The sequence below is a fragment of the Phyllostomus discolor genome, chromosome 4 (assembly GCF_004126475.2).
Source record: "Phyllostomus discolor isolate MPI-MPIP mPhyDis1 chromosome 4, mPhyDis1.pri.v3, whole genome shotgun sequence".
Classification (NCBI taxonomy): domain Eukaryota; kingdom Metazoa; phylum Chordata; class Mammalia; order Chiroptera; family Phyllostomidae; genus Phyllostomus; species Phyllostomus discolor.
Window position 1 is genome coordinate 22441061 of NC_040906.2, and position 22754 is coordinate 22463814.

General features: G+C 41.6%; 1 protein-coding gene across 3 annotated transcripts in view; it reads right to left on the minus strand.

Moving 5' to 3' along the window:
• Positions 1 to 1643: 1643 nt before the first annotated feature.
• PIKFYVE (phosphoinositide kinase, FYVE-type zinc finger containing) overlaps positions 1644 to 22754 on the minus strand; it is a 74990-nt gene continuing 53879 nt past the window's right edge. For 2 of the 3 annotated variants that reach the window (XM_028509782.2, XM_036022959.1), the window contains 16 exons: positions 22492 to 22646; positions 21507 to 21597; positions 17838 to 17898; positions 16425 to 16562; positions 15498 to 15618; positions 14565 to 14660; positions 13494 to 13577; positions 12591 to 12688; positions 10782 to 10946; positions 9088 to 9147; positions 8040 to 8216; positions 7152 to 7255; positions 6311 to 6439; positions 4734 to 4995; positions 4238 to 4312; positions 1647 to 3687 (listed from right to left, as the gene is read on the minus strand). In XM_028509782.2, coding sequence (XP_028365583.2) covers positions 3572 to 3687; positions 4238 to 4312; positions 4734 to 4995; positions 6311 to 6439; positions 7152 to 7255; positions 8040 to 8216; positions 9088 to 9147; positions 10782 to 10946; positions 12591 to 12688; positions 13494 to 13577; positions 14565 to 14660; positions 15498 to 15618; positions 16425 to 16562; positions 17838 to 17898; positions 21507 to 21597; positions 22492 to 22646 — 1932 coding nt within the window. In that variant the 3' untranslated portion in view covers positions 1647 to 3571. Of the gene's footprint in view, positions 3688 to 4237; positions 4313 to 4733; positions 4996 to 6310; positions 6440 to 7151; positions 7256 to 8039; positions 8217 to 9087; positions 9148 to 10781; positions 10947 to 12590; positions 12689 to 13493; positions 13578 to 14564; positions 14661 to 15497; positions 15619 to 16424; positions 16563 to 17837; positions 17899 to 21506; positions 21598 to 22491; positions 22647 to 22754 lie in introns of all 3 variants that reach the window. The other variant, XM_036022958.1, reaches the window with a different exon arrangement.

A 22754-nucleotide genomic window follows, 5' to 3' on the forward strand; every position in this document is an offset into this window, starting at 1 on the left:
CCTGGTACCTACGCCTGCACATCTTCCTCCCTGGCAAGGGAAAAGCTGAGGGGCGGGGCCAGGGACCCCGGGGGTGGGGCCACCCCCAGTCCAGTGGCTCTGCCTTCCACCAGTCTGAGTTCAGTCCCTGTGAGGCAGGCAGCAGCACCCACAGCCCCAGGTTACACCACAGTGAGACCCACTGTAGGTAAACTGGGACCACACAGAAGAAGCTAAGGCGAACTCAGCATTCCCGGCAGAAAAGGCTGGGCAGCTTCTTACCAGTGGAAGGGACCCACAAACTCAGGACCCCTTTTCTGGGATGCAAGGAGAAGGGCTATTTATTAGTGAAAGACAGATTCTCAGAAAACAAAGGGGGGAGAAGGAGCAGCGGGGCCTATGACCAGGGGCCAGTCTTGCACGCTGTGTTCAGCTCAAGCAGATTTAAAACTAAGTGAAACGGATTCTCAGTTTATTGTAAGTGTTCTTTATTTATAGTATAAGTCTTTAAAAGGCCAATGGGTTTTATCTCTTAAATAACATGTTAATCATATAAAACAGATGGAACCAAAGTAGAGAAATATATACAATATAATACATTAGGTATGTTCAACATTGCTAATCCAATTTTTCATACTAAGTTAAAAGAGGCTATTATGATTTACAGTATCATTTCTCTAAGTTAAAATTAAACCTGTCAAAAGACATAATGTACATTTTTTTACAAAACCAACACAGAAGCATTATTAAAATGCTCATGATTGTAATTTTAACTTTTCTATTATACAATGCACCCGTGTTACAAAAACAAACAAAAAAAGGCATTGCACTAGATGCTTTGAATACTGCATAAGGCGGTTTGTTAACACTTGAGGAATAATGAGCGGCCTGACCTGTTCTGCCAACAGGCTCCTCCGTGATCGTTTCCACTCCATTAACCGAGCAGACGTTCTACAGATTACTTTCCTTGGCAGCTTTACACAAGCCCATTGCTAGTGGGTCCAACGCCAAGGAGAAGCTGATGCCACAAAAACCAACAGAACCCTACTATTTACACGGTCCAATAAAAGCCAAGCTAGAAAACCACTCACTGCTGGACCAAGGAGAAAACTGTAAGCAGGACATTTAACAGGAAATTTTGAATATCTATAAATTAAAAATATTTAATAGGCTATAAAAGGCCTTGCAACAGCTTATTCCCCTTATTTTTCTCAGGCTTCGGTAAGAAAAAGGTAAATGCTTTTTATTTTTTAATAAAGTTTCGATGGCATCAAAAAGCTTCAAATTACTTATAAATTTTTACACAGTGCAGCGTTTATACAGTTCTCATGTGCTACTATCACTTATTTTCAGGATTCATATTTTATTTTCAGGAAGGAAAGTATTGAGGTTTCTTCCATATTCTTAACTTTTCAGCATTACTATTATCCAGGCCTCAAGAGGGAATTCAAGAGAGGGAAAGTCATCCAAAGGACAGCGAGCAGCACAGCGGCTGAAACACCCGGTATGTGTGCGGTGGCCGCACGAGAGCAGCAAGGGCCGGGGACACAGTCCCACCACTCAGGGAAAATTACATTTTGTATTCCCCATTCATTACAACAGTTTTAAAGGGACAGCTCATCCTTGAAGGCAGCAAGTACTGCTCCAGATTATATTATATTGGATTCTTTTTTTTTTTTAGCCTCAGAAGTATCTAAGAGGCAGAAGTACTTTAAACAAATAGTTCTTCAGGTCATGGGCAAGGAAAACAAGATTGGCAAGACACATAATTATCGTCAGGAGCTATTCCAGTGGAGGAGCCAAGGTACTCACAGGGTACTGAGACTAAAACAAAGAGACACCTGATTACAGCTGGGGGCAGCACCTGCTACAGGGAGTGTTCATGGGGGACGGGGGGGGGGGGGGGGGGGGGGGGGGGCAGGTGCAGGAAATGGACCGGAAATAACCCAAAGTATCCTGACAGAAAAAATGAACAGAGTCTAACAGTGTTTGCATTCAAAATGAGATGCAAAACCCACGGTTCTGGGACACGGAAGTTAATGTTCTGCTACGTTTCACTCCTGGACAACCAACGTCTTCGCTAGCCTTTGATATCAAAACTGAAATCACCAGCGCTCTGGACGTTTTCAAAAGGCACAGCCCACGTGGGGTTGTTTTTCAGTGCTTATCATTAGATTAGTGGTAAGTCCTCGGTCAGCCTGTTCCGGATTCCAAACGAGTCACGTTTCTAGGAAGCACCAAACACCAAACAAACACTTTTCATTCTCTAAAGCGAACTTCCCAAATGTTCCCGTTTCACGCCTTATAGTCTCTGTAGCTGGAATGCATCCAGATTCCTTTTCCTTCTTATACAAAGCCTAAAAAAAGAGTAGAACTCTCCCCAAATTTTCCTTATTATGCAAAGAAGCTCAGAGGAAATATTCAGGGTTATGTTTTTACATTTAGAACTTCTTATCACATTTTAAAAACAACCTCTCTACTAAACAAGAAATTCCTTATTAAGAATATGTTACCTCCCAACATTTCTCAAGAGTCAGAACTGGCCTAGAAACTGGTACAGAGAGTTAGCAGACACGGATGTCTACCCTAAAAATGTCTTAATCTTAGAGATGTCACTTAAACTGCTAGTTACACTGAAAAGACCCTCTGCCTCTGGACAAAAAAAAACGATCAAGTGCTTCTCGTTCACCCAATGTCTTGGATTGGGCTTAATTCATTTTTCACATTTAAAAAGAAACCCCTTCATTAATCATTCTCCCTTTGGGGATTTAGTCACTGTAGACTAATTTACTAATGTTGCCCCTGAAAATCAGGGGGAAAAAACCTAGATAAAGGGCATGTGCAGATAAGTGCTACTTAGCATACTAACCACACAAAAGTTGTAAACAAGTTTAAAAATCACCCTAGAAAATAAGGCTTAACGTTAATGGCAGTGGCCTCCTGTCACCTGCGGAGAGGTCAAGGCAAAACCTGGAAACCATCCAACACCCTGGAAAACAGGGCCAGACTCGGCACATGGCAAATTCCTCTGTAAACCAAGAACAGACTGGGTCGATCTGTTTAACTGGCTGTTAATAGAATGATTCAGAACTTTTCAAAGGTTTCGGAAATTCTGATGATAGGCAACATTAAATTGTTACGTAAGAAGGAAACGGAAATCAGCAGCTCTACAAACGCGCTCTAAGTGAAGAATGCGTCAAACGTGATGCCAAGAGAGTCAGACCGATGAGACGGTTTCCTTCGCAGGACTGTCAGCGAGCACGACAACCCGTTTTCACCCTGTCTCCTCATCTCCAATCCCACATTTGTCCTTCGCCCTTTGAAATGTGTCTGCGTTTCTGCTTATGTGAAAAGATGTTCATGCAACTTTCCAAACTAGGGACAGCCAATTTGCAGGTGTCACAATCCACAATGCAAATCCACAGAACTTCCACCCTCCAGTCACAGATGGCCGGCCTGCCCAAAAGGAGAACGGAAAGGCTTGGGCCAACAGTGGTGAATGGGACAAAGAAAGAAAACATAGCTTATTTTTGGCCCTTCTCTCCAGCCCCCTTTGCTTCATGGTCCATTTCGAAACGAGCAGCACTTCATTTCAGCAGTTCAGACCTAAACCAGTCCAGTGGTCCGGTACCATCAGGAAGTACTTGTCCATCGCTTCACAAAATCGACTCCTGTACAGCTCCGGAGAGACCACAGTTGGCATTTTACCTAAAATTGTGGAAGAGAAAACTGTTACATAAACGACCAGGCAACTGACCAACAGCGATGCTCTTTCACGCAAACTGCCATGAAGACCCATGCACCTGGCGGTCTCAGAAAGGGCAGGCTGCTGTGCCCCGAGCCCCGACACAGGGCAGGTGCTCCTGGCAGGCACTGCTGTTCTGAAAGACGAGCTCTTGCCTAGAGAGCGGTGTGAGCACAGGCGCTAGCAGCGCTCTGAGAACTTGGAAACTTTCAAGCGTTAATTAAAGAAAACCTCTTATTCAGAACCTCTGGCCTTTTTTTTTTAACTTTTCATTTTGAGAACCTCTGGCATTTTAAGACAAATTTAAACATGATATTTCCCCATCTAAACAGTATCTCTAAAAAACAAACAAATAACTATCTGTATTATTTGATCATTTTGGAAATGACAAAATCAGAGACGACCACTTATATTTTTGGAATTAAAAAAGTATCCATTTCTTAAAATGTTAACTGACAAGGGAAACATGAAAACAGTTTATTAAAGAACAAGCAAAACAATAATTCTGCTCACCTTGTCCTCCTAAAATTCCTGTTGATTTCACAACCATCTCAAGCTTTTTGTCCCACGTAAATGTTCGAATATAATCTGTTACAGGGAGCAACAGCAGCGATAAAGTATCACTAAACATAAGCAAATGACGAGAGTAACCACTACCACTCCTAGGACACTGAACGTCTACTGAGTGCCGGTAACAGGCCGGCTGCTCTCCGAAGGGTCTCCCCCGTGTGGTTCACGCTGGCCTAGCAGCAGCCTCCCCGGGCTTCATTTCTGAGCGACTTTCTGCATACAGATACTTTTGGTAAAAATGATGCAAATGGAAATGAGGAAACTGAATAGAAGGTACTATTTATATAATCCAATTTTAAAACTATTATTTTTAAATTATTCAGTGAAACTTGATGAATATATTCAGTGAACTATTAGTACATCAGGTTTTCATTATAACCTTCAAACTGGACTCTGGTTTCCATCGTGAACTGGAAGTAGGGTAGGCTCACTGACTTACCTATAATTCCAACAACCAGCTCGTTGCTGGTGTCGTCTCGCCCGACCAGCAAAGAGTAGTCTATAATGAGGTGGCTGGAAAGGAAGTGCGCGTCGCTGCGGATGGAGGCTCTCAGCACAGCCTTGGAGTGGGAGCGGATATACAGCGGGTTGTCTCGAACCATCTTTAGAAGATTCTCATCCAGCAGGACTACATCACAACTCTCTTTCCCAGTATCGGTCTTTACATTTCTATTCCTAAGTGAACCCTTCAAATCAAAAACCTGGCAAAAAAAAAAAAAAAAGGTGGTCATTTATTTGAGCTGCTACCAACGATTAATGTAATCAAGTTAAAAAGCAGAAAGGTTCACTATAGTCACTACCATTATATATACTTTTAAATTTAATTTTAAAACTTAATGTAAGTCCTTAAATACATGCATTATAATTGCATAATACATAAAATATATGTGATACAGTTGTAGCATATGAAATGAATACCAAGTACTCAATTACTGAAACATTTCCAAAATAACTCACCCATTTAATCAACTTTAAGAAACATTTACAGCCCTGGCTGGTGTGGCTCAGTGGACTGGGTGCCGGCCAGTGAGCCAAAGGGTCACTGGTTCGATTCCCAGTCAGGGCACATGCCTGGGTTACAGACCAGAACCCCAGTTGGGGGCACACGAGAAACCCACACATTAATGTTTCACTACCTCTTTCTCCCTCCCTTCCCCTCTGAAAATAAATAAAATCTTTTTTTTAAAGGGGTGAATTTAAAAAAAAAAAAAGAAACATTAACAAGTAACTCCAAAAACACTTCATTGGATTAAAGTGCAGTTTAAAAACCAGATGCAAATAGTATTAGGAATCTTACAGTCTTAATACCAAAACTCTGCAATTACTTATAGCAATGGAGAAGCAACAGCCTATCTCTAGGAATTTGGGGGTGGTGGCAAAGGTCAGGGGACTTGGATACTAGACCAGTGTGACCTGAAGTGTACTAGACAGATCACTGCTCGTCAGTGGTCCTGGCTCAGGACGACAGGAGGAACTCGTGCTGGAACTCGTGATGTAGGTCAGTGACATCAGGAAGCACACTGTGCAGGTCAGCAACGATTTTCCCACAGTCAGACACTCTCAGTGAAGAAAGTGGGGCCTTGAATCACATTCTTGTACAAGCTCCTTATCTTACCACAGATGAGGAACGGTTCAAGGACCAGCACTCTAGAGTATCGTTCCAGAATGCAGATGAACCCGAGTTCTAGAAATATTTGTGTGACTGTCACAAAGTACTCAATTTCTGTGGGCCTCAGTTTCTGCATGTTCAAAACTGAGGGGGGGAAGTAGGTCTGCCTTCCCACTCTGTGCTTGTGTTTCTAGGACACTGGCGAGGTTAAATTTGAAGAGCAGTCCACAACATTCCTCTTTACTCTTCCCTACAGGGTTAAACATGTCCAAAGTCAAATGGGACCTAGCTGCCAAAGTATAACATGTGCTATCAAACAAGATGTTATTCTCTGATCCGTTATAGTCCGGAACCAGAGTACAGAGGGGTCCGGCAGCTAAACACTTTGCACAATCCAATATCCTTACCTGTGCCATCTTTCTCCCATAGAAAAGATTCTCCATGACAAGGAGGTCCAACTTCTTCTCAGTGTTGTTCTGGGAGTTCTTGTAACCAATTCTGTAAACGCCAAGAATTTTGGCTAATGCAGTCGGCCTCTAATGAAGAAAAAAATGAAAGTAAATGCTGATCAAAAATGCTTATAACTGAATACCAACACCTGGACTATTCATGCAATATCCAAACATGATTTTCTATTAATATGAACAGAGAACCTTGGAATCTCAGTCCCTGAGATTCAGGAGCAAGTAAAGCAGCAATACGAGTAAAAATATTAGATCCCCGGCCTTTTCCCCAGGGATAATCCTGCACAGCTGCCTAAATCACAAATTTTATGACAACATAGAATTTCCCCCATTACATGCAACAAACCATCAACGAGAAAAAATCCACAAGGCTCCCTCACACTTTCTCCGGGAGGGTCGCTGCTCAGCACCAACTGGACAAAGCCGGGTCACTGGCCCCTCTCTTTCTGCTACGGACCCCTGCCCTCAATCTTCAGCACTGCCAATTGCTATCTCAGCAAAGTTACAAATTACTGACAGTTCAGCTATTCTCCATCCAGTCTTAATGGTTTTAACTGGCATATACATGCTAAGTAAATTCAACTCGCTTGAGATCTCTCGGCTCCTCAGTGGCAAAGGGCGGAAGGGTCTGACACCACTACACTCCATGGCGTCCCTGCAGCCAGCAGAGAGCCACGCACACCCTGTTCCCATCTCACCACAGACAACTCTCATCAGGACCAAGTCAGAGGACGCCAAAAAGCCCAGTAAACTCTCATTACAGACCCGGGTTTGAGATGTCTACCTTTTGTTGAACGGCATTTGTAATGTAACTGAAGTAGTGTGGGGCAAAGTCGAGGAATGACTGGACTTCCAGGCGAGGCATCTGCTTCAAAATGAACCTGTCATCTGGAAGGCAGAAGCTTCATGTGTTTATTCAGGCACAATTATTTAGTGAGGTAATCTGTAACGAATCGTTCCACAGATCCTAAATGACTTGTTTACTTCGTGTTTTTAAGGGATGTTTTGGGATGCCACAGAGAAAATGCTGACCAGAACACAGCTCTCAAGTAACTGCAGGGTGGGAAGGACTTCTGAGGATTTATAAAGTCAAGAAACCTCTGCTTTTGAAAGTACTACCCCTAAATACATAACTGATCTTTTTAAAACTACTACAATTTTATAAATTCCTTTGTTAGCAATCCAGTAAGTTATACTTATGAAAACTTTTATCAAACAATCCTACTGAATTATCTCAAAGAACTCTGCCCCCTGTGAGTACGGGGATGGAATGTGAGGTGCAAATGGTCACGGTGTTCTGTAAGCCTTAGTGAGTTAGGAGCTTGGCCTTCCTGTTTTTAGGTTAAATGCTTCTATTTCTCCCTTTCTCTCATCAGCCTTGAGGTACCCTTTAGAGTTTTCCAGAAGTTCTCTGTTGTTATTTACATTTGGGAAACTCAGGACAAGAAAGAATTTAGTAAAGAACTAAATCAGTGTTTGTCTCTAATTAATTACACACCTTTTACATGCATATTCTTTTAAATCGCTTATGACACAGCATAAAGTAAAAACCTAATGACAGAAAACTCTGTTTGCCAGCTGATAGGACGCCCTGCCTCAGCTCAGGTCATCCGCACACCATCTGGGGGAAGGTGGGTGCCCTGCAGTGGGTAGACGACTGAGGGAATCTCACCTTCCGTCGCATAGAAGGCGGCCCCCGACTTGCCCCCGCGGGCCTGCCAGGGCGACGAGTGGGAAAGGGACCGAATGAAGTCTTCCTCGCTGCTGCCCAAGATCACCTCCCGCATCTTGTGAAACTCTCCCGCATAGTAGAGCCGGCAATAAAACTTGGCATTAGCATCGGAAAATTCTATAAACAGAAGAGTTTGTTTAAAAAATAAAAAGGCTTTTAGGAATCAGAAATCTCTTTTTCCTTGTGCTCAGTTCTGCACTCCCACCAGACGCAACCATCTGACTTTCTCCATGACAGTATTTTTCATGTTAAGTCTGTTACATCCTGCTCATCGTAACTTTGTTGAAGTGACTCTTAGGGAGGGCTACACAGCACCTGATGCCCACCCTTACGTACTTACAGAAAAATCAAACATAATGCAGGAGCCATTTCTCATTCCCTACTGGGTACAGTATTTTCATCACTGCACTTTTGTATCTTAAATTTTACTGTATACAATACGCAGGATGACAAATCTTTATCATCCACATACATACACACCAATTCTATGCACCTCAAGACTCTGTGGCTCCAGATTACACAAAAGTTGTTATAACATCAGAAAGTAAACCCTGGCTGGTGTAGCTCAGTGGATTGAGCATGGGCTTCGAACCAAAGTATCGCAGGTTCGATTCCCAGCTAGAACACATGCCAGGGTTGCAGGCCACGGCCCCCAGCAACCGCACATTCATGTTTCTCTCTCTCTCTTTCTCCCTCCCTTCCCTCTCTAAAAATAAATAAATAAATCTTAAAAAAAAATCAGAAAGTAAACCAAACTATAATTTACAGGTTAAATTATCATTGAAGTATACAAATTAACTTTTTTGTAAATGAATAATATATACTTTATGAACTAAATCTAGATTAAATAAAATATCAGCACACAGAATTAATACTCATTTCAAGAAACAGGTTATTTGTCTGGTATGTACCTGGAACCCTGTAACAATACGGTTTGCTCACTTATAGTCCCTGTCCCCAAACCAACCATATTTTATCTCACACTTACGAAGCTCCACATGAGGATTTGTGAGTTGTTTCTTTTGTGTATCTCCTCCATCTACTTCATCTGAAAGATTTAATACCATTAGTCAAGCCAAAGTCTTAAATAGTTATCACCTCATTTCTCCTGTTCGTTTTTCCCAACATAACAGTAAACCCTAATGCATCCCCTTTATACCAGTCCAAGCACTCTCAAGGAAGCATTATGTGTACAATAATTAAGCATTAAACTGTGCAAACTATTATAATAAAAATGTGTATGCTTTTTGAAAGATCAGTTTTTAAATTAAAAAAATAGACAATTTAGGTTGAAGAATAATTTTTCTTATATTTAAGTTATTCCTAGGATAGTGATACACTAACTGAGCTCTTACACCCAGATTTTCCAGAGCTTCCGGGTTTACGGCCAGTTCCCCCATGTGTAGAATAATGCTTCCACAACAGTTTGTGGCGCTTCCTTTATCATGCTAAGACAGTCATATAATAGATAAAATATGCCGGTGTCCAGTCCTGGCTAGTGTGGCTCAGTGGATTGAGTGCTGGCCTATTAACCAAAGGGTCACCAGTTCGATTCCCAGTCTAGGGCACATGCCTGGGTTGCAGGCCAGGTCCCCAGTAGGGGGTGCTCAAAAGGCAACCATACATTGATGTTTTTCTCCCACTCTTTCTCCCTCTCCTCCCCTCTCTAAAAATAAATAAATAAAATCTTTAAAATAGATATATACTAGTATACTACTAATATACTATATATACTAGTGTATACTACTAGTGTATATATAAAACAGAGCTACCTTTGTTTTATATTTGACTGATTTGTCTGGCAAACCTACTGCCAGATCCACTCTAATTATTATAGATTTGGAATACTTCTTAATATCTAGAACAAGTCATCCTCTGCATTTCACATTTTAAAATTTTCAAAGCACTAATGCCTTCCAAAGATCATAGCCCAATAGCAGCCTACAAAATATAAAATAAGTATCTTAAATACTAATAAAAATTGATCATGCTGTTGCTATTTTTTAAATAAACTACTCATTCATGATCTAACACAGGGGTGGCCAATCAATTTAGTCCAGATGCTAAGAATTTTACTCAGTCGCAATTATTCAATTTGCCAACATACACATGAAAGCAGCCAGGCAATAAGGAAAGGAATGGCCGTGCCCGTGTTCCAATACAACTCTGTTTACAAAAACAGGTCAGCACGGTTTACGGGCTTCTGGCCTGGCCCCATACTCAAACACAACCAGGTAGACAGATTTTTTAAACTATCAACATGCAGGTGGACATCAATAGCCTCAACCTTACATGGACTCGAAAAGAAAGGAGACATCTGAGGGGTCAGTGGAAGAAAAGCATGTGAATATATACTATGTGTTACACGTGAGACAGATGTCTTACACGTGTGATGTCACTGAGTCCTTAGTAAACCTTGGAAGATACTGCTTTGGCCACTTGACGGGTACAGAAAAGGGATCTGACACTACCACACAGTAAGGGACAGCAATGGCATCCGAAACCAGCTGGGTCTCCCAGCACCAGCCTTTCCACCACACTGAGGTGTGAGAAGGGGGTGGGGGTGCCCAGTGTCTGCAGCAAGAGCAGTAGGCACAATCTGTTAAGGCTCCAAGGAACATCAGCAACTAAAACAAGTAAATCAAAGCCTCGAGTAAGCACATTCGGTCCCCCCCGACACACCTGGAGGTTCAGTGCCTTGACTCTCCGGCCCCTCCTTGCCCGTCTGGCCAACCTGGTAGTAAGCACTGTCTGCTCCACGTAAGGTCTCTCTCTTCTGGGAAGAGAGGTCCGGGCTTTTCCCTGCTGTCCCTCGGAAGAAGGACAACATTCCAGAAGCCTTTTTGGCTGAAAATAAGAGGCAATATATTAAATACAGGTCACACCAGGTGAAAAAATTAAAATTTTCAACTAATTCCCTTATTTGCAGTAACCATTTTCTAAGGGTAATAAATGTTAGTAATACTGATACTTTCATCTGCAGCGATTATTAATCCATAGTTTTTATGGGTTTGGTGGGGGCAGTCAAGCACTCTCATTCATATACAGAAGCAGAGAGAGAACAATGATCAGACAGTTACATATTAAAATGTGAGAAATTCTATATAAAATCTTTGACAAGTACCTTTCCAAGGTAGTCATAGTATGTTAAGCAACAAAATTAAGTTAGGGCTGAATTCTTATAGTATCACAATTAATGCAAAACAACATTACAAGCTATGAGAATTCAAAGTCAAGGGGAACATCTTTATATCATTTGTGCTCTCACATTTTCATATGGCAAAATATAAGATTTTGTTTTTAACATTTTTCAGAAACTAAGTAGTAGAGGATGCCCAAAAATATTACTAAAGCTTGCTCTATATGTTTATTCTTTGTTTTGACCTTAATACATATGATCTATGTATGATCTATAAGCTTTAGTTAGTATACATGGTTGCAATCCAGGATGTTTGCCATCTACAAAATCCTTATCAAATGTTCACTGTAAAGTGCTTATTTAGAGTGTCAGGAACCATGTGGCCTCCTTAACATCTAATCCCACCTTGTTCCTGGCCAACTGAGCTTTAATTCAGAGGGATTAGGGGGTGGGGCAGCTGTGTACACCGCCCCAGACATGAATCGTGATTTGTGTAAGCCTATCAGGACGATGCTCACCACTTTCTCAGTCTCCTCTGCAGGGAGGGGTGGCCAAGGGACTCAGTTCTAACTAATATGACTGAGGGGAAGTCTCTGCTTTCCTAATAAAAGGAACCACTGCGGCTTATTGCTCCCTTCTTCCTGCTTCAAATGTAGACATTAAGTGGACCATTTCTGACCGTGAGTAAAACTTAAGAGAATCAGAGAGGAACTACCCCTACGTTGGCATGACAATGCTGAGTCGCTGAACCACTACCAGCAACTGCCCACCTGCAGACACTATTTTAGAAAAATAAACTGTCATTTATTTAAACCCCGACACCCTGAGTTTTCTGTTACTTTTAATGGATACGCTTCTAACCGACAAAGACCCCAGTTCAAATCCTAGTTCTCCACTAGCTGTATAACCTTGAGCAAATGGCTTAATTTAAGTTTAAACTTTCTTTCTGAAAAGCGGGGCTATGTTAAATAACTCTTATGTGGTTGTGGCGTGGATTAAAGGAGAGGATGCATAGGAAGTTCTTTTCGCAATGCCAACGGCACTGTAAAAACGACGACGAAGCTGCTGTGACATCCCTTAGGTGATACACTTTAAACTGAAAGCTCTAGCCAGGAAAGAGGCTCCTCCTTGCTTTACACGGACCTGTGAGTTTCTAGGAGCTCCACAGCCAAAGAGAAGCAAAATATGTATAAACAGGACATATAAAAAATTTCAAATCCATATTATATTTCAAAGATCAGAAGAAATAAATCCTTGCCAGATGGCATTCCTTATTTACTTTGTTTTCTTCTTCAAACCACAATTACACAGAGCACTGACAATAATAACCACTTCTCCGTCTGAAACCTTACTTGGCTGCGGCTCCGCTTCGGCGGCACGGTTCGGACAGCCCCCGCTGCTCTCGGGCAACCTCACGGGGCTGCTGCTCTTCGGCCTGCTGTCTGCCGTACTGAAGCGCAAAACAGACAAAAGGCTCATTTCACACGGTGCAGACAGAAAACAGCAAGTACTCCGATTCCTTCATTAATCTCCTCCTCAGCAACCTCACCCACAGTATCATAAACCGGATTCACAATTTATATAAACACAGGTTAGAACATGGAATAGGAAGTCTTGAAATGTCTAAGGGACTTAAGAAAACAAAAGCAAAATGTTGAAACTATAAGGATGTTTGGAAAAAATATATGAAAACATAAGTGTTAATGGTTTCCCCAAGTCCATTAGCACTGTATTAGCACCTGTAAGTCAAACAATTGCAGAAAATACCAGTTTCATATTTCTCATGCTAGTCATCATAATATACAATTCAGATATAATCATATTACATTAGTAAAGCTGAAAAACCTTTTTCAGAAAGAATCAAAATAATGAACCTATGACTATAGTTTCGGGGATTTTGTTTTCTGTTTTAACTGCTGGATCTTTAATTATTATGGCACAGTCACAAATATTTTAGGTTAAAAAAGCAAACAACTGCTTACTAATCTCACAACTTACTACTTTTTAAATAAAGAGAATTTAAAATGTTTAAAGTTTAAATCTGCAATATACATTGAACTTCTATGGCAATTATCAAAAAACAGTATTCAAAGAAACAGTTTGAGATCCTTTGCCATACTTGAATTTTGTTCTTATCAATTACTAGCTAAAATATGCGTGTGTCCTAGAAACTTCCATGTGGAGAAAACCGAAGTACGGGAATGTACAAAGGGATGACACAGCTAAATCAAACATCCCACTCAATCTCAGGTCACCTGTTCACTAACAGCCCTTCTTCCGCACTGCTCCGCGGGGTCGCTTTGGACAATTCCTCCAGGGCGTTTCGGTATTCTTTACAACTTAGGGCAGAAACAGGTTGACAAATGTTACACTTTAAGCTCTCCTTCTACAGTAAGTCACATACTTTCAAAAAAAAGTTCTGCATTATAAAAACACAATCCTTGTAAGTATCCATAATAAAACACATTTAACTAACGAAAGTTGTCAAGTAGAAACTTCATGAAGAACATAGATGTCTTCACAGGGAATAAGACAAAATACGCCCCGACACACCAACCAGTATCAACACCCTAAAAAAGACTGGGAAAGCCTACGTACTAACATTTATATCAAATACTTTCAGGGGTTGAACAGCTGATTTTAAAAGTATGAACCTTCAAGGTTTAGTGTAAAAGAGAGGAAAGGAACTTCTGAGTGCTTTTCAATTTAAAAAAGGTACTAAAACTTGACAAAAAAAATTTTGTTTAATATTGCATTGGCTGAAAAAAATCCAACTCTTGGACTAGAAGTCTGAGACCCTTGATTTAGATAAAACAAATGTCAGGGAACAGAAGCTTCTTTAAGACACATGGTAACGGTGGGCATGTAAACGGGTGAAGGCACAGGAATGGTATGAGTCTAAGTAAGAAAGCTTTACCTGCTGTGTGTGTGGGAAGCAGGAAGGAAATGAATGAAGAGTACAAAAAGAGATACTCAGATGATAAGCGGTGGATACATTCTAAGTGTTGTGTCAATAAGGGATTGGAAGGAAGGGACACAACAGATACACACCGCGCGACAGAGAACGGCTGCAGGATGTGAGGCGTGGGGAATGACCTGCCCAGTCAACTCAGCTATTCGGAGCTTGCTTAACACTCACCCTGTAATCAGCTGGGTAAAGAGTACATTTTCAGATACAGAGAAAATAAGCTATCACGCCCAAAGAGTATACGTTTTTACGTACATTTAATCATTTCGCTCTATTCTATGTGATAGAGCTCAACAACAGAGCAACTAATGAATATACAGAGAAGACAGCCACAGGTGAAGGGCCGTATGAGGAGCACCTGAGAGCAAAAGCGATGATGGAGCTGGGTTCCTTCTCACAGACGGCAATGGGCACCCGTTCGTGTTCATACATCAAGTAGTGTTTGTCTGGATCGCTGTTCAAAATTTTTAAATATGTATGTAAGAAAGAATGAAATTAGCCAAAAATAAAATATAAAAACCTTAACACACTGCAAGTAAATCTCAGGGCAAGCCTAACTACATTCTGCACAAGTATACATTAAGTAAGCCAAAATGTATGCAGCACTTGAACCAAACAGCCAAAGAAAATAGAACAAAAAATTCTGAAGGCAATTAAAAAATTATCAGAATTACATTTCAAAGGTTCTAATTCAGAGGGTTCTGAAGTCAGACCAAACAAAGCTTCCACACTGCCAGAGACTGCAGACCATATTTACCTCAATTAGGATTTACAATGAACAGCAGACATGTAAAAGACTTTGTTCTACTATAAGCTTGAACGAAAGGTCTTCTAGGAATTGTGCAAATGTCACACTAGTCCAAGAAATAAATAACACCATTGCTCTACTATTAGCACGTGGAACCTCAATGGTATAACTCCGTTTTAACCCAGATCTTGCTCCCCTAACGGAAGCATTCACTCATTTGTCTAACAGCTGTTTACTGAGCACCTAAAGTGCTGGAGACACAATATTAATTAACTCATCAGAACCGGTAATCTTAAGCATTAACCAATATTAGTTAATTATTTTTTCTTCCACTCGTCTACTATGTAACAATGATGTTCTACAAATTACATTATTCCAAGACATCTCTTTTACTATGATGAAATGTAACTCAGGATTAAGAAATATGAGTATATAGTTAAATAAACACATTTAGATATAGAGAGAGTAAATCTATATAGACAATTTTTTTAAATTAAGTAAAAATCATACCACCCAACAGCCACTGGCTTTTATAATACTTACAAAGGAAACGGAATGGGGTTATAGCTGTTTCCTGGAAGCAGATTTGCAAAGATGGCTTTCATGGTTGATTTTTCCTTCACCTGGCTGTCTGTGGATCCCAGCAAATGTCCATCAAACACATCTAGGATGAAAAGTATTCTCCTTATATGTTAATATTCAGGAGAGTAAAAAAAGTACACAGCATCAACTTCACTTGTCTTCCTTTTCGGGACTCACACTCACGCACACGGTAATTCCCAACAATGGTGTGAAATTTCTGATCTGGAATAGTAACTATCATGGGCTGAAACAGAAAGCGACAGTGAAGCACACCCAGCACTGACTCCAAGGGGTTCACTGCTTTACGCTTCAACATTTCTGAACTTGAGATCCACCTGCAGTGGATAGCAGAGGCCAGGAGGCAGTCATGACAGAATTACTCCCTCAGCACTCATGAACTCAGTCACCGCTGTTCACGCTGCCACGTCAGTTCAGTTATGCGCACTGTGGCTATTAGGTGTGAGTTTAATTGCAATTGAAATGTAATTTTTAAAGTCTGTACTACAATTAAGTAGTTGCTGATTAAATAGAAAGCAAGGAAAGACAGAAGCAAGGCATAAATCTGCTATTAGTGAAACACCTATTTGTTGTTGGAGAAATGGCTGCAATTTTTCTTATTTTCTTTTGAGGCAACAATCACGTGCTTTATGAGACTGAAGAAAGTAATATCCCCAGAAGGTAGATAAGCTGAATAACATTTTGCTCCTCAGATATTTATATGTCAAACAGAGCAACTGGAGAAGCAGTCTGGTACAAAGCTGTACCTAGAGAGCACATTCAGTAAGTATATAATTTGTGAATCCTAAGGGAGGAGAGAGCATTATGTTAAAGCATTCCAAGTGCTCTTCTCTTTCGGATGAAGTTCAGGAAAAGTGACCGGAAATGCACCTTCGGAAATGCTGGCTGTGTCCGGTTCCAGGGCGCCCCCCGCCGACTGCTCAGGCAGGGCCTCAGGCGGAGTGGGCAGCTGGAGGTGGGCAGAGCTGGTGGAGCCCTGGCTGGACAGGGTCGTTAGGAAGCGGTCCTCTAAAGACAAAGAAAGACAACCGTAAAGGAGTCAGCTAAAAACATGAAGTCCAGCCCTGGCTGACGTAGCTCAGTAGATTGAGCGCGGGCTGAGAACCAAAGTGTCGCAGGTTCGATTCCCAGCCAGGGTACATGCCTGGGTTGCAGGCCATAACCCCCAGCAACCGCACATTCATGTTTCTCTCTCTCTCTCTTTCTCCCTCCCTTCCCTCTCTAAAAATAAATAAATAAAACCTTAAAAAAAAAAAAAAAAAAAAACCCATGAAGTCCATTTCTGCCTGTTAGTAATGTTTTTAAAATACCAACTGATAGTTTCACTTCGGAAACCAAAGAATTTTAGTTTCATAAAAATTATTTAGGCCATTTTAATCCATATTTTAGAAATGGACACAAAAATCCAGACATGTTATATGACTTGACTGAGATCAGATCTTACCCAGTCTGACTCTTACCAATCTTCTTTACAACAGACCATAATACAAAGTTATGTTTATTAGTTTAATCAATTTAACAGGGAATGAAATGATGACACTATTGGGAAAAAAACCACATGCTATTCAGGGAAATGTATTTAACTGTAATAGAACTATTTAAGTTGAACTCTTGTTCTGCAAAGACAATCGAACTAAAAACCTACAAATTTTCTAGGATGTCACCAAGTTATTCAATGAAGTCCTGTGAAAGACAGCTCAAGAACTTAGAAAAGATTTTAGTGACATGGAAATCTAAGTTAAGCTTTGCAGACTTTTGCAGTGAGACCTGGGAGCTGACTTTGGAATAAGCAAGACGTTCACCCTCCTTTTCACCCTTTGCTCATCCCCTGCCAGCAAGCGGCCTTCTCTACCGCTGCCTTCGAGGCCCTGGTTTCTCTTCGTGAAATGTACTTGATGGTACATCTTTTTTTTTTTTTTTTTAAAGATTTTATTTATTTTTATTTTTAGAGAGGGAAGAGGGGGCGGAGAGAGAGAGAGAGAGAGAGAAACATCAATGTGCGGTTGCTGGGGGTTCTGGCCTGCAACCCAAGAATGTACCCTGGCTGGGAATCGAACCTGGGACACTTTGGTTCCCAGCCTGCGCTCAATCCACTGAGCTACGCCAGCCAGGGCTTGATGGTACATCTTAAACTGACAGTGCTACAGACGCTCCACGGGAAGGAAAACAAGTCTATGAACAGTTGCATTAAGAAATTCTCAAAATTACCAATTAAAAACAACTGCTAGACTGAGAGGTGTCTTTAAATCCAGTGACGGGCGATCGCCTGGCCGAAGGACTGACCTTTTTCTCCGTTTTGAAGCCCCGGAGAGACGTTCCGTGGCGGGGCGTCCACTGCACTTATCTGCACGGAGGAAAACACTTGGTTCTTAGGGGAACATGAAAGCCACATTGAAGAAAATGTTCAGCTACGTGATTCTTAAACTTTTTGGTCTCTGGACCCCTTGAACCTCTTAAGAATTAATAAGACGTTCAAGACAACTTTTAATGTAAGTTATATCTTCCAATTTTACCTTATTAGAAATTAAAACTAAAAAAAGTTTTAGAATATCCATTGATTCATTTAAAAATAACAAACCCATTATATATTAACATAAATAACACCTTTTACTTTAAAAGGAAGCTCTTTTCAAAAAACTGGTAAATAATGTCCGGCTTAACAGAAGAGAGTGAGATTCACCTTTGGCTTCTGCATTTAGTCTGCTGAGCTACATTATGATGAGCACAGTATGATCAAAGCACAGTATATAAAAAGAAATACAGCCTCACACAAATACAGAATCAGAAGGTACAATCTTGCAGAGCCCTTGAAAGGGTCTTGGACCCCCAGGGGGCCCCTGAACCACACCGTGGGATACTGCTCTGAACAACAGTTCACTTCTTTGTACTGAAACGTCTAGAACTACTTATGCTCATCTATTAAGCCTAGTAACATCTTCTTACCCACTGGACTTTCTCAAGTCCCATGACCCGTAGATAAGATACTTTTAAATGAACTGTAAGCCCTGTGTACAACTTGATGACAAAGTTGTTTCTTAGACTGCTTCTCAGAACATTCTCAGATTTGCTCACCATACCTTTCTGGCCACCCTACATGAAATATCCCCCCACACCCACTCCTTCAGCAATATTCTCCACCTCCCTTATTTTTTATAGCCCCTTTTCCATCCATTTTTTAAAATGTTTATTGGTTCATTTGTTTATTTCCAGCCTCCTCCTCATTAGCCAAACATTCATCGGGGACAGTGACCATGGCCTGTGTGTGCAAACGAATGCCTTGAACCCACAGCAGGGCCCCGGAGCACACAAAAACAATTCATCAGATGAAGGCTACCAAGGTGGTGGTGCAGCTCTGCGAGTCAACGCTAGATCTGTCAGAAAGACAGTCACCTGCTGAATGATTCTGTATTTGCAATTCTGTGTCTGAATATTGTAATTAAAGGTCTTACACAAGTAGGTTTGCAGTTTCTTGCAAAGAGCAAGGCCCCCAGCAGTCTGTGTTAGCCATTAATAGCCCCAGACTACTTGGCAAATACTAATATAAAAACATCTTCAGTAATCTCTATTCAATCTCTCACCTAAACTTTAAGGAAAAAGTGATTCCTACAAAGTTTTCAAGAGGCAAAAAGGAATAATTCATTTATATATTACTACGTCACACAAAGATTGAAGGCACTTGGATGCACTGCTCCATGAATATATTCCTCTACAGATATTATACACCTGTACAAAAAGAAGATATTCTCTCAAAAAGCCTACATTGTATCAGAATATTAAGTCCTTATAATACACTGACATTAATTCATCTGAATACGGTTCGTGTGGTTTGTAGGATTCTAAGGTGGCTCCCCAAGACCCCACCCCCTGCTATACACACACCTCCCAGTTACTCAATCAAACACTGCTCTAGACACTGCTGTGAAGGAATTTTGAGATGTGTTTCAGGTCCCATCAGTGAATCTTAAAGTAGGGCAGACTCGTGAGTTCTTTCAATCTGTGCCCAGAGACCAGACACAGAAGAATTCGGAGGTCTGAAGCATGACAGGGTTTGACACATGGCTGCATGCTTTGAAGACACAGGCGTCACAGGGCAAGGGACGCAGGTAGCCTCTAGGAGCTGGAAACCAACTCCAGTGGGCTGGCGACAACAAAGGGGGTCCACTGTCCTACAGCCACCGGGAACTGAATTCTGCCAACCACCTGGGTGAGCCTGGAAGGGGCCGAGGAGGCGCAGGTGAGACGACACCCCAGCTGAGACCTTCCCTGCAGCTGTGAGACTGAGGGGGTAACCCGGCCACACCGTGCCGGACCCCTGACCCGCTGTGAGGTAATCAATTTGTGTTTTAGGCCTCGGAATTTGTGGCGATTTGCTTTACAGCGCAAGAAAACTAACACAGTTAGGAAAGGCTAATTAAATCGAATGTAGAACTAAACCAGTGCAGACCTCTTAGGAAAAGCTTCTCACATAAGCACAGAGATAAGGAACAGGCAAAATCACAGTAAAATAAGCTAGGACTCTATTACATACTCAGAGCACCTGAGACTTCCATGTAGCCCCTACTGCCATCATGATGCTACCCCCAGGGATGCCAGCTGACAGGAGCTTGTGATAAATGTTTCAAATGAATTATAGGATAAAAAAATTAATCCAAGTCATGTCTCCCTGAAACCTCACAACTTTAAAATAAAATACCCTACTTAATATTATTAATAAAGTATGTATTAAACCAGTACCTCTAAATGTCATAAATGAAATTAATGATAATATTTACATCACTGAAGGTCCAAAGACAAACGTGCACTTGCTTTGCGTGTGTGTGCTGTGGCATGCCTCAGTATCTAGGGTAGAGAAGAGATGCTCCAATTTTTTAAATCTAACTAAACTGAATCCTAGTATACTTTCTTCTCTATCTCACTAATTGATCTATTCTCTCAGTCCCTCTCTCTTTCTTTAGTCATTCAGGGGACAGTTATTTACCAAATCATCACCCTCTGTCAGAGTCCTTACTCTCAGAGACAGAGGATGAAGGTGATTCTTTATGCCTTAATGGGGACCAGTGGCAGAAAACAAACAGGCAGTTACTGCAATAATAGAGTGCTCTACATATGAAGCCTTCTTTGTGGCTCTTTTTCCATCTGAAGTAGATTCCAATCGAACTCCATTCTTCCAAGGGTTCCTCCCTCCCACAACTCTCTAATTATCTTATACACCTGCCTCACAAATCACCAAACTCCAGACAGTCTGTGCGAACCTTATGCCTGGTCCTCCCAAACTGCTGGTGTCCAACTTCAACTGGATTGTCAGCTGACTATTCTGAAACTTGAACTCCCTCTTCAAATTTCCACACCTCCTGATCCAGAGGTGCCCTTGCCTTCTGTCTGACCAGAAACTGTTTTCCCTTCTCACCTGCGTATTTACCTGCAACTGCACTCACCTGGCTCCTCCCCACTCATTGCAGAAGCCACGACTTCCCTCTGTCAGTCTCACCTGAGTCTCTGCTCGCTCCCCCTCTGTGCTGGTGCATACAACAAATACCTCTGCTAGGTTTCTCTCCAGCTACCATGTCATCCTTCCTTTTCCATAGCCCATTCTTTAAAAGCATCACATTTGTTCTGTCAGCTGATGGTCGTTGGCACAGATTCAATGCCAACAGGAACCCCCAACTGGGGGTGCGATGAAGAAGGAAACTTTATTCAGGGCAAAGCAGCTCCACTGTGACAGAGCACAGCTGTGAAGACAGCATGGCTGTAGCCCAGCTCTGGGGCCACACGGCCCTGGGGCTGGCCCCTCTCGTCCACACGCTCCACTCTGCTCTGCCCCCTGCTGGTCTGCTTTGCGCTGCGCTGCACTGCTCTCTGCTCTGGCAAGACACCTTTGGCATTTCAGCTCAGCTAGAGAGATGCAATCTTCAGTAGAAAGGGAAAGTGTGCCCCCAAACTACACTTTCTTACCTTGTTTTCTTCCCCTTGTCTCAGTCTTCCAGGACTTGGAGGAACTGAAGGCCGCTTTCTACCCTTTTCCTGCTGGAAAAGTTCCTGCAACCTACAGTTAAAAGAAAAGAAGAAAACAAAGAATATGGTTTCATTTCTGACATCCTCAGTAACATCTACAAATGTTCTCCTTACTGCTCCGAAACCACAATAATCAGATTTTCCCACTTCAATAGCAATAGATTTTTTTTCCAACTGCAAGAGATTTTGGAGTTGTGCATAAATAAGACTAAGTTGTTGTCTTACTTCTAATCAACTAACCAAAAGCTGTCACTGACTTCACTACAGTGTTAAAAGAACAACAAGTTACTGTAAGAGACAGTAAGAAATGATATAAAAAGCACGGGCTTTAGAGAGCAATACACCTGGGCTCCGTGTCCAGCTCTGACAATCAGTGTCTATGGAGCTTAGGCAAACCCCTTTGTCTCTTAGGGACGCAGTTTGCTCTCCTGTAGCATGAAAGTGGCATACACATGGTCGGGCTCGTAAGACCAAATAAAAGAGTGAACGTCCATCTAGTGCCTTACTTAGTGCCTAGCATCATCCACGTGCTCAATAAATTAGGTGCTATAATCATGTAACTGGATGTTTAAATAAGTATGAAAGGGAATATTTCCCAAAATAAATATTTTAACAAAGGTAGTATATGTATACAGTAATTCAAATATATTACATTCAATAAGCACACACGCTGTATTTGAAACATTAAAGCCTGTCTTCATTTTTGTTTTTTTTTTAATTTTCATAAGCTGCCTAAAAATATTAGCACATCTATTTTAATAGATAAAAAGTGTGGGGGTAACAGTGGTGACAGAAAATAAAAGTTTCCACAAATCGAGAATAAAATAAAACTCCCATAATCAATAGAGACACAAATGAAGAACAACGCAGCAAAGCGAGTCTGGCGGCCACACGGTGGCGGCAGCACCGGGCTGCCAGGTCGCACCTGCTGTTCCAGGCCTGCAGCACCTCACAGAGGCTCTGCTTCTTGGCAATGAGCGACTCGAAGACAGACTGCAGCTGCAGAGGGGTGTCCACCGAGGAAGACAGGAGCCGTGCCTGCATCTTCTCAATCCAGTTCTTGAACTCGCCTTCTTCCATCTGCAAGAAACAGAAACGATTCTGGCCCAGTCATCTGAGGCTCACCGCAGAAGAATCTTCCAGTGAGTTAATAATAGTTCACTCTTGGGTCTCTGTCAAAGACAGGAC